Genomic DNA, 10,262 nt, shown 5'->3' with positions numbered 1-10,262 from the left:
GCCGACTTCTTGGATCGTCCAGTAGTTGCCGTTCGCCCAAGTCTCGGAATACTTCGAATTCATGGATTTAAGGTAACGTCGGGTAGTCCAAAAGGCTCATCCGATGGTGTTGGAAGCAGTTGTCGATGCTCTTGAGTGTGTAGATCATCGCCTTGCCAAGCATCATGTCTTCACTGAGCGGCTCTTGGAGTGTTACGTTGCAGCGGCGCAGGTCCCGAAGCCGCTTGTCCATGAAATCTGTTTTGAATTGGTCAAACGGAGCTCGCGTGTTCGCTGGCAGGCAATGCACCAAGATGTTGGCAAACAGTTCGTGCAGCTGTCCGTCCATGCAGTCCAACGTGGCTTGTCGAATACATAGCACATACTCTTCGTCGTTCACCAACAGGCCCATGGACAGTGCAGCTTCTTCGTACGTTGGATACAGAGTTCCGTGAACTGTGCGCAGATCTTCGAAGGAAGTTGGTCCATACTTATGGCAAAGCAGGGTTCGAATGTAGAACCGCTCCTTTTGACGCGGACTGACAGAATCAATGCGGCCAATGACCTTGATGTGGTTCTTGCGTCCAACCCACAACTTGGTCTTTTGTTCAAATCGGAAGTACTGCGGGAAGTCCAAGTACAGGCAGTTCTTTGCAGGAACGCCGTCGATCCCGGTCAAGCCTTGCGCGCAAGCGAGGAAGAAGGATATCAATTTGGTCTTTTGGTTCCGGGCAACGACCGATTCTGCGTCGTGGGTTTCGTCGTAGGTGCAATGCTGTTGATCTTTCTCGTGCACGGGCAATACTTCGACAGCGTGGGACATCCTAGCAGCGGATGCGTGTGATAGCTTCGAGGGAGCTCACGTAGCGTCCTTCAACGTACTCCCGTGCTTCGTCAAGCATGGGCTGGCGTTCCCGGTCGGTGAAGACAGCGTACGTGATCCGATCGCTGCCCTTGTACAGTACAGTACACGTACTTGTACAGATACTTCACGGCATTGATGCTTGTGCAAACCTCGACGTTGATGTGGCAGTTGTACTTGTGCACCAAGTAGGGGTTGTGTGGCACACAGTACTGGTCTGCGGCCGTGTCGCGACGGTACTTGGCATACCCATCAACCCCCTCGGTTGTGGTAGCTTGAAGGGGCCGCGGAAAGCCTTTCTTGCACTTGCCAGTCTTGTCGGTGCAAGCCCTCGCACTTGGAATCGGCTGTCCATTGTTGTCGTATTGCACATGCGTGCACGTATGGGTCATGAAGTTCTTCACTGACTCGTGTAGCTGGGGGTTCTTGATCTCGTCTGGGATGCGCGCGGATACCACAGAGTTGATGTCATCGACGGTGCTGAACTTGTCTTGTCCTTCCATGATGAGGAGCATGTGCACATGCGGCAAGCCACGCTTTTGAAACTCTTCAACACGCACGCACGGATGCGACAACCTTGCCAAGGACGTGTTTCTTGTGGATGTCGTCCTCGAAATACGTTAGCTTCGACTCGAACACACATGTGACAATGTCATCGCGTTCAGCTCACGTTTGATGGGGCTTGAGTTGACTGATGATCTACGGCCAATTGGGGTTGCACATCATGGTGACGAAGAGACATGGCTTCCCGTACTTGCGCACAATTGCCATGGCGTTGAAGTAGCATTTCTTCATGTAACGCTTGCCGCCAGTAAAGCTTGAAGGCACGATGGACTTGATGCCGACGTTGTGGAGCCCTGAACGTCTCTCGGCGGCCTCCTATACGCTTGCGTACAAATCGAATCGCAATTTGTCTCCGTTCTGCGAAGTGTAGCACAGCCTGTTGGTTTCCACGCGAACGAAGCCGACCGTAGTGTACATCTTGAACAGCATGGAGGATCGGTGCAGCATGTCGGAGAAGTCGTCGCCGTCTCGTTCTTGAAGCCAATAGTTGAGGAACGCACGGAGAAACAATGATTTCCCGTCGGTCTTCGTCATGGTATACTCCCATCCAGGACCTCCCATTGGAAACAGGAGGGGAAACTGCAACGCGTCGTGAAATGGATTCGTTTCTCGAATGGTTGTGAACCGGTTCGAGTTCAGACTTTGCAGAACCACGTGACGACCTTCTGTCGGTTCGCTGCCGTCTCCCTCCATGATAACCGCAAGCTGAGCCACGGTGGGCAAGTTGTGTGTTCGAGCCTGCGCGCCACCAACAGCTTTCAGGACAATTTGAAGATTGCCCCCCGATGTCCCGTCCGCTTCCGCTCGACGCAAACGTTCTTTGGCAGTTGCATACGTCATCGCCAATGGGTGGTGGAGATCCATCACTCGCTGTATCGTGGCATTGTACCGCGAAGTGAACGCCGGAAACATGTTTCGTCGGTGTTGAAGTTGCTCCTCGCTGGTGTGCACGTAGATTTTGGCAAAACTTGGTTGTCGCAGGTTTCCACTTCTGTTCAGGCTGGGTTGCAACAGACCAATGTTGTGGGTCAGCTGGCCTTGAATACAATACGTCTTGGGGCCGCTGCCGCTGTGCTTGACCTCGTTGGTTCCAATGGAAGTGACGTTGAACTGAGCGTTGTACTGACGGATGTGCTCGATGAAGTTGCGCTGTTTGTGAAGAGATCTTTGATCGCTTGTATTTCTGGCGAGTCGGGGAAAACGTAAGGATCCATCTTCACCTTTCCCTTCAAACAACAGGGCAGGTTCTTGCAGTCGCGGGGTGTCAACTTTGCCCGGCAGTGCGGGCACGTCTTCATTTTCCCAGGAACATGCAGCCGCGTGTGGCCACCTTCCTCAAACACTTCGTACGATTGCCGTCCGACGTAATTCACAGGGTTTCGGCATGGAGGCCGTACTTGAATCGCATCTTCGACGGGATCTTGAGGAAGGAACGGTGGATCTTCGCCAAGGTCGATGTCGTGGAGGGCCTCCTCGATGAATTGAACCTCCCGATGAATGGCCGTAGATTCTTCCAGTGGTTGAAAACGGATACGGCTCTAGCGTCAGATGAAGATTGATGTCATCGAGCACTCCCTCGACGAAATCAATTTCATTTGTAGTGCCTCCGAATCGTCCAATGGCTGAAATGGACGCGGGTTGAGCTCAACGTCCAAAGCAGCCATCTCTTCACGGCTCATCGCAGGGCCTTCTGGTATGATCGGTGGCTGAACGGGAACAAACTCGATCAAGAAGTCTTCCACCAACGGTCGTTCATCAGCTGGGGGTGAGTTTGAGATTTCTTCACGCGCTTGGTTTGCCGGTACTCCTTCTTCTTCGCAGCAGAGGCGGCCAACTTTGCTTTCGCAATGCGAAGTTGATCCCGACGGTAGCGTTGACGATTCAAAACGGTTTCCTTGTCTTCTCCACGATACGTTGCGTTGCTCATCCACTGCGTTTTCGGACGTTTAGCCGACCTAGTCCTGGACTCCGGCCCCGAGGCCAAACGCTTTGGTGTTTGATGCAACACCATATCCGCCGTGGGTTGCGCTTGTGGTACGGAACGGCGAGAATACGTTTCAACCCCACCCATCCCATACATAGAAATGTAGGTCTGGATAAGCTGGTTGGCCACACCGAGGTCATCCTTGGTTTCGTCATCCGAATCGCTTGGATAAGCAAACTTGATTCGTTGCAACAACTCGAGCTGGGCTACGCTCCCCGCATCGGGCAGACTTTGTATACCGTCTGCGGTAGTGTTCTGCAATTGCTGTCGCGGTGATCCGGGGTGGTGCTTTCAACGCATTCTCCTTTGTCGACTTGTTCTTGGCCTTTCCTTTGACCGACACTTTGATGTGTTCCATAGTCGCTCCTGATTGGGCTATGCCATTCGGCTCCATCGTGGTATCTTCCATCACATTCAAGTTTACGCTCGCTGGCTTGGCCGTACTGTTACTGTACTGCCGAAATTTCAAAATTCGCATGTTCCAAATAACTGGCGTACACATTGCATTTCATTGGCTATAATTGTTTGATTTCTCTCGATATCCAATATTTATGATATTTCATTGGTTTACAATTGCTTTTAAGCGCTCATTTTATTAATAAACTAATCTTTTGCTAAAATTCATGCAATTCCCTTTCAAACACAGTATCATTCACCAAATTGAGTGAGGGCTCGATTGCCTGTGTCAATTCAAAGTAATGTCGGCAGTAACCTGGAGGAACAGAGGAAGTACGCAGTAAAAACTACAGTGCACTGCTTGAGTAGTGAGTGCTAAGGAAACCGCAGGGAGCAACTTATTGTCGGGGTAGGCACGGTTTGCAAAGCCTCCCCGTGTGTGCTGCAGTGCATTTCGTAAGTCCGTCACTTTGGACCCACTCAGATTGCTATTTATCCTAACACCGAGAAGAACATGCATGGACGTAAACATAGAGCAGAGCATGGACATGAACACCGAGAAGAACATGCATGAACGTACCTTGCATCCTCCAACACAATTCTCGAATGACGCCATGCCAGAATTGTGGGGCCACAACAGTCTAATTATACACCAACATATAACCAATGGGATAGTTGTGTCATTGCCTTTGTGTTTGCGTATTGAAAGTAGTGTTATCTGACTGACTACACGGGACATAATATGGCTGGTTAGTGAATTGTAATAGGTGAGATATCAAGATGATAGAGAATTTCGTATTCCATCGATCACATGTCACAACAACAATATTTAACCGAATAGAATAGTTGCGTCTTAGCTATTGTGTTTTCCTGTTGAAAACTGAGTTTTCTGACTGCTCTGGACGAAATATATCGGGTTACATATATGTGTACAGTACTGGTGAGTGAAAGAAGCGTTTCGAAACAAACACATGGCAGGCCAGTGGACATTTCTACTTGGATTCAGTATAGCAATTAAGTGGGAATGCCGTTCCTCCTACACGACCAAATGACTTGATATTCGTATTGGAAATGACACAATGACTGCGTCACTTCCACAACCTCGTCGCCGTTTGGTGAAATATTGTATATTAACCCTTTTCCTTCATACATGACAACCTTGACTCCTTGGTCGTTATTTTTGAAAACACGTCATTAAATTCGGCGATTTCTGATCCAAAATGTCCAAGGGCATTTGAAAGGTGTAAGTATTGGAATCTGGGCCAAACGTAGAAAACTTCGCATCAAGCTAATCAGATTTCATTTTAAAAACGACGTCATTTGAAATTTCACCATAGTTAAAAGCAAAAGGCACTTTTTGACCCTTACAAACGCGAGCTTAAAAAGCTACTTTAATGAGAAGAGTAGTTTAGATTTTTGGTATTTTTATTGTAAAATGTAACTACTAACTCCGCACTTGTCATTCCAACCCTATGCTAGCTGTGCGGAGTTAACTGTAAGCGAGAACTTCCTGTACATCACAAATCATCACTGGTAATGGTGAGTGTGGATTTGTACATTATGCGCGACGTTATAGAACAATAGCCATCGAACACTATGCACTATAGGGACTCAGTACAGTGAACCCCGGAAAAAGCCGACACTGGCAAAAAATCCGAACACCTCATTGTTTGGATGGGTTTTATAAATTGAGTGTTCTGTATAAATTAATATATGTCAGTAATTTTAGCGAATCAAGTGACTTCGTCTTCCCTTCATGTGATTTGTGCATTCAAAAATGAAAATTCAAACTCTCTGAGGCAAAAGACTTTGTTGTCATTTGCCTTCTTGCCCAGCCAACATGCCACCGAGAAGTCAAAGCTCCTACTCCATCGACGAGAAGCGGAAGCTGCTGGCTTCGTTTGACGAGCTTTGTCTAAGAAGCAAGTTCTGCAAACTCCAAGGAATAGCGCGCACCACATGGATCAGCTGGTTGAAGTACCGACTTCAGCTGGTGGCCAATCCTCGGAACGGCAAGCGAAAGACCCTTGGCGGTCAAGGGACGAAGGGTGCCATTCCATTCAATAACAAGCTGCTGGGATTTATGAAAGACGTTCGACGTCAAGAGCACATCCTCACCTCCGTACACATGATTATGTTCATGAAAACGTGCCATGCCAAGTGGCTTGCTGGCTACACGAGTGGTAAGCGCGACGGCTACAAATCACTTCTCAAGCTGTGCCAAGACTTAGCCAGGCGTCACCGCTTCTCGCAGCGGGTCCCGTGTTTCACGAATAGTTCGGCCGTTGAGATGGTACTGTTGCGTAACGAGTTTGCAGCTCAGGTTTTGGGGCACTACCACAAGTAAGACCTCCACGACATCATCAACGTGGATGAAACGGCTGTGTACACGAAATGCCACCGAGAAAGATATGGTTCAATAGTCAGCTTGGATGGACGGACGGGTATGGGACGCGTACTTGGAGATTCTGCCGCCATATTGTCGGGCCAAGTGTCATTATGGCGGACAATTTCGATGCGCATGTGACGCAGCATTCTGCCGAAGCTATTGCTGTATCTTGAAGCCCCTACCTCTGAATTGTACAAATGTGTGCCAGCCTCTGGACGTTGGCGTAATGGAACTATTCAAGAAATTGATGCGTACATTGTGGCTGGAAGAAAAGCCAGATACGACAGCGGCCGAAAAACGATTGGCTATGATAATACGATCGATCGCGGCTTTGGATCGGCTTACGCCGGCGGCGATTGAAAGTGAGTTATATAAACTAACAAGCCAATAGTTGCACTGACCCGGTTTTGACCCAAATCAATGTGTAACCTCATGGTGTTGGCTGCTGCTACCTTGCCACCTCTGCCATTTTGCGACTCGTTTCTCTCATTCTTGAATTGACTCGACCATGAAAACCGCTTTCGTCTTGTCTATCGTGGCCGTGGCCACGGCTGCCCAGGATAAAATATGGCCCAGCGTGCTTCGATCGATCCAACAAACGTCCACCGAGTCCCCCAACATCACCGCCAAGCCCGCTGACACCCCTACGACGACTGCCGAAACCATAAATCCTTGCCCTCCCAACATCACCCCCAAGCCTACCACCACTGCGGCTGCACCTATCACCACCTCAGCTGCCCCTACCATCACCAAGGCTGCCCCTAGCGCGTGTGACAAGCCTGTAGATGGCGTGGATTACGACGGCAACGACATCACGTCCACCCAACGTTCCTACAGCGATGATTGCTGCAACGACTGTGCCAAGACCCCTGACTGCGTATTGTACGTATGGACCAATTGGAACAGCGGCACGTGCTTCTTGAAGTCGAAGGCTGGCAAGTCTATTCTTAAGTGGGGCGCAAAGGCTGGCAAGGTTACTAAGCCTGCCAAGGTCTTCAAGCCTGCTGGTTCTTGCAAAGCTGCCCAAGACAACGTGGACTACAACGGTAACGACATCGCCCGTATCTCTGCCGACAAGGAGGACTGCTGGCAGCAGTCCTCGGGGTTTCGGGGTTTCGGGGTTTCCCGAAACCCCGAAGGCTGAGAACTGCGTGGGTTACTCGCACTACGAAGGTCATTGCTACCTTAAGGGCAAACTCGGCTACGCTTCCAAGAAGGAAGGCGTGACTTCGGGTGTCCGTGACTAAGCTGTTGAGGTCAAGCCCCCGAGTGCCGTTGTCACTGTTCGAGTTTTAAATTTTAAATATACGACATTGATTGACAGTGAAATACTAACAATATGTACAAAATGTACTGATATAAAAAACTCTAGCTCGTCGTTTAGGTCGGGTTGTTCGTAAATTGAGGTTCAAACGGCTGTTCCAGTGCAATGCATAACTATCGTGAGTTCGAGTTTGCACTTCGGTACCAAGTAATCCGAGTAGCTTGTTCGGATACGCGTGTTACTGGCGTCATCTCGAAGGATGGCAAAGTCGAAATATATCGTATATGAGACAACGTATCAAACACAATCATCGCAGGGACGTCTGTTCAGTTCGTACAGAAGTCGCGATGCCGTCGCCACTGCCGATGACGCTTCTCTCCACGCACCAACCCACGCATGCCCACATCAAACGACCCGCCAAGTTCCGACGGGTGGACGGGGGGCTGTTTTGTCCCCCGCTTCTTCTCGGCTTTCGGCCACGGGACCTTCGTGAAGGCAGCAAATATACACACTGACATTAGTGAGGTTAAACACGCCCAAAGGCGCCTACTGACTACCATTCACTAAAGTACTCAGTACATCCACTAAGAAATCGGAACCTTTGACATGGCATGCACACAGAGTGTGTGTGTTTGCAATGGGTCACTGGACGTGCGGCGCCAAGCCAGTCCGCGACGTAACCTTCCTTGGACGTCGGGTGGACAAATCCTGCCAGCGGGGTCTTGGCTGGCAGGCCGGTAAACGCTGTCACAGGCGCAATTCCTCCGGGGCAACACATACGGCCATTCGTCCGCATTCAGCTTCGTTTCGCTGAGCAGCGCCTTCACGGCGCGCAGCACTAGTCGGTTGACTACAAGGACTGTAGGCTGTCGTGATATGATGGTGGGCACCCACCAACTTCCGCACCTTCTCGATCACTTCGTTCTTGAAGTGAGAACCGCCATCTGACACCCATGTGTCAACGCAGCCGAACGTGGTAAACCACGTCATCAGGCACTGAGCGGTCGCGGCGGCGTCAGCGGACTCTGCCGCGAACAGCTGCACAAAGCCACTCATGTCGTTCTTCACGACAAGCACTTGTTTTTGGCCAGACTTGGCCATGGGCATCGACAACCAGTCGAAATGGATGAGCTCGTTTGGCTTCTCTGCGTGAAGCGCCGAACCCAATGGACGGGGAACCATTTCTCCGTCAATGCACAGGCAGTGCAAACAGGCACGCACGAACGCTTCGACGTCCGTGCAAAGCGTCTTCCACACAAACTTGTCGGACACCGACTTGGTCGTCGCTGCGATGCTACGGTGACTGCTGGCTCCTTGGTGAGCGATCACACAAATCCGCTGCTGTAGGTTGACAGCACCGTCTGGGATTCAGATTCGTCCGTCTGGGTCCACGGGAGTCGTCGTCCCAATCCACGCCGTTTGGAGGGGTCTCTCCCGCTTCCATGGTAGAACGTTGGATGCCGCTGATCGTCGCGGCTGTCGGCCACTCGAAATCCACTTGTTGCAGGGGCGACACCACATGGATCAACTTGCGAACATTCGCAACTGGTTGATCCGCCGGAGCCGAACCCCATCGGCTCAGGAGGTCGCCCCATACGTTCGCGTCACCCGAGACGCACTCAATGGTGTACGAGAAGGTCGAAATCACCAGCGACCATCGCTGCAGCTTGTCGGCCTGGTACTTGGCCATGTTGGCGTTCGAGCCACTTGGGTTGAAGATGTACACCAGGTTGCGGTGATCCGTAAACAGACGGAAACCACCCGGGCGTACGACCAGGTAGTCGAGTCTCTTGCACGACTCGACCACGGCATAGGCGTCCTTCTTCCGACAATGGGCCAGCGCGCACTTGCGCCAGAAAATGATCCACTGATGAACGCAAGCGTGCCGCTGGTCTTCGAGAGGCAACTCGAGGTCCGCTGGCGGTACTTGTGTGGCGATCGCACCCCAAAACAGGTCACTGGCATCCGTGAAGACGCAGACCGTCATGTCTTCTCGCGGGTGCGACAGGGGCACCACATGCGCCAACGCGTGTTTCATATCGTTGAAACACTTGAGATGGTCGGACGACCATCCCACGACAGGGAGTGCAACACGCACTAACGCCGTTTTCTTGCAGCTTCCGGCTGCCTTGGTGGCCACGTCGAGCAGACGTCGCAACGGATCCACCAGCTGGTTGTAGCCGGGGATGCTCGCACGCATCCAGTTGGTGGCACACACAAACTGCTGGAGGTCGGCCGCGGTCGTCGGCGGCGACAAATCCACGAGTCCTTGAATTCGGGATGGGGAATTGGTGATTCCATCGGCCGAAATCACCTTGCCACACCATTCTGTCTCGCGCAGAAAGAAATGACACTTCTTCGGGCTCAACTTGAGTCCGAACTGGGCACAGATGGACAGGACTTGGTCCAGCAAGTCGAGCAGCTCGTCCGTCGTCTTGGCGGACCCCAGCAAGTCATCGAGCCAGGCCAACAGGCCTCGAAACATCAGCTCACCAAACATTTGGTGAACAACCGACTGGCAGTACGCGACAGCGTCCGTCTGTCCCATGAGCACGCGGGTCGGGGTATACACGCCGAAGGGCGTCATGAACGAGAAGTACATCTGGCTGTCCGCATGCAGCGGCAACTGCCAGTACCCCTTGGTCCAGTCCAACGTGAAGCACACGTTCGTTCCGACCAGACAGACCATCGCGCTGTCCAGGTTTGGCATCGGCCAAGGCATCGGCTCCGTGCAGGCATTGATCGGCCTGCTGTCGATCGTCATGCGCAAGTCGCCGACTTCCTTCTTCGGCACGATCCTTGGGGCTGCGGCCCACGTAGCCCA

At 51.5% G+C, this 10,262-nt stretch overlaps 2 protein-coding genes across 2 annotated transcripts; both read left to right on the top strand.

Annotated features, from left to right (window-relative positions):
• Positions 1 to 5,625: 5,625 nt before the first annotated feature.
• Positions 5,626 to 6,132, top strand: H257_03160 (hypothetical protein; the record flags this gene model as incomplete). Its single annotated transcript, XM_009827137.1, has 1 exon — positions 5,626 to 6,132. One exon carries the CDS (start codon positions 5,626 to 5,628, stop codon positions 6,130 to 6,132), a length of 507 nt encoding a protein of 168 aa, XP_009825439.1.
• Positions 6,133 to 6,682: 550 nt separating this feature from the next.
• Positions 6,683 to 7,412, top strand: H257_03159 (hypothetical protein; the record flags this gene model as incomplete). The annotated part of the gene is made up of 1 exon (XM_009827136.1): positions 6,683 to 7,412. One exon carries the CDS (start codon positions 6,683 to 6,685, stop codon positions 7,316 to 7,318), a length of 636 nt encoding a protein of 211 aa, XP_009825438.1. The 3' UTR covers positions 7,319 to 7,412.
• Positions 7,413 to 10,262: the final 2,850 nt, after the last annotated feature.

The sequence above is a fragment of the Aphanomyces astaci genome (assembly GCF_000520075.1).
Source record: "Aphanomyces astaci strain APO3 unplaced genomic scaffold supercont1.5, whole genome shotgun sequence".
NCBI lineage: Eukaryota > Oomycota > Saprolegniomycetes > Saprolegniales > Verrucalvaceae > Aphanomyces > Aphanomyces astaci.
Note: the sequence above shows the minus strand (reverse complement) of the source record. Positions and strands in the feature narration are given on the sequence as shown.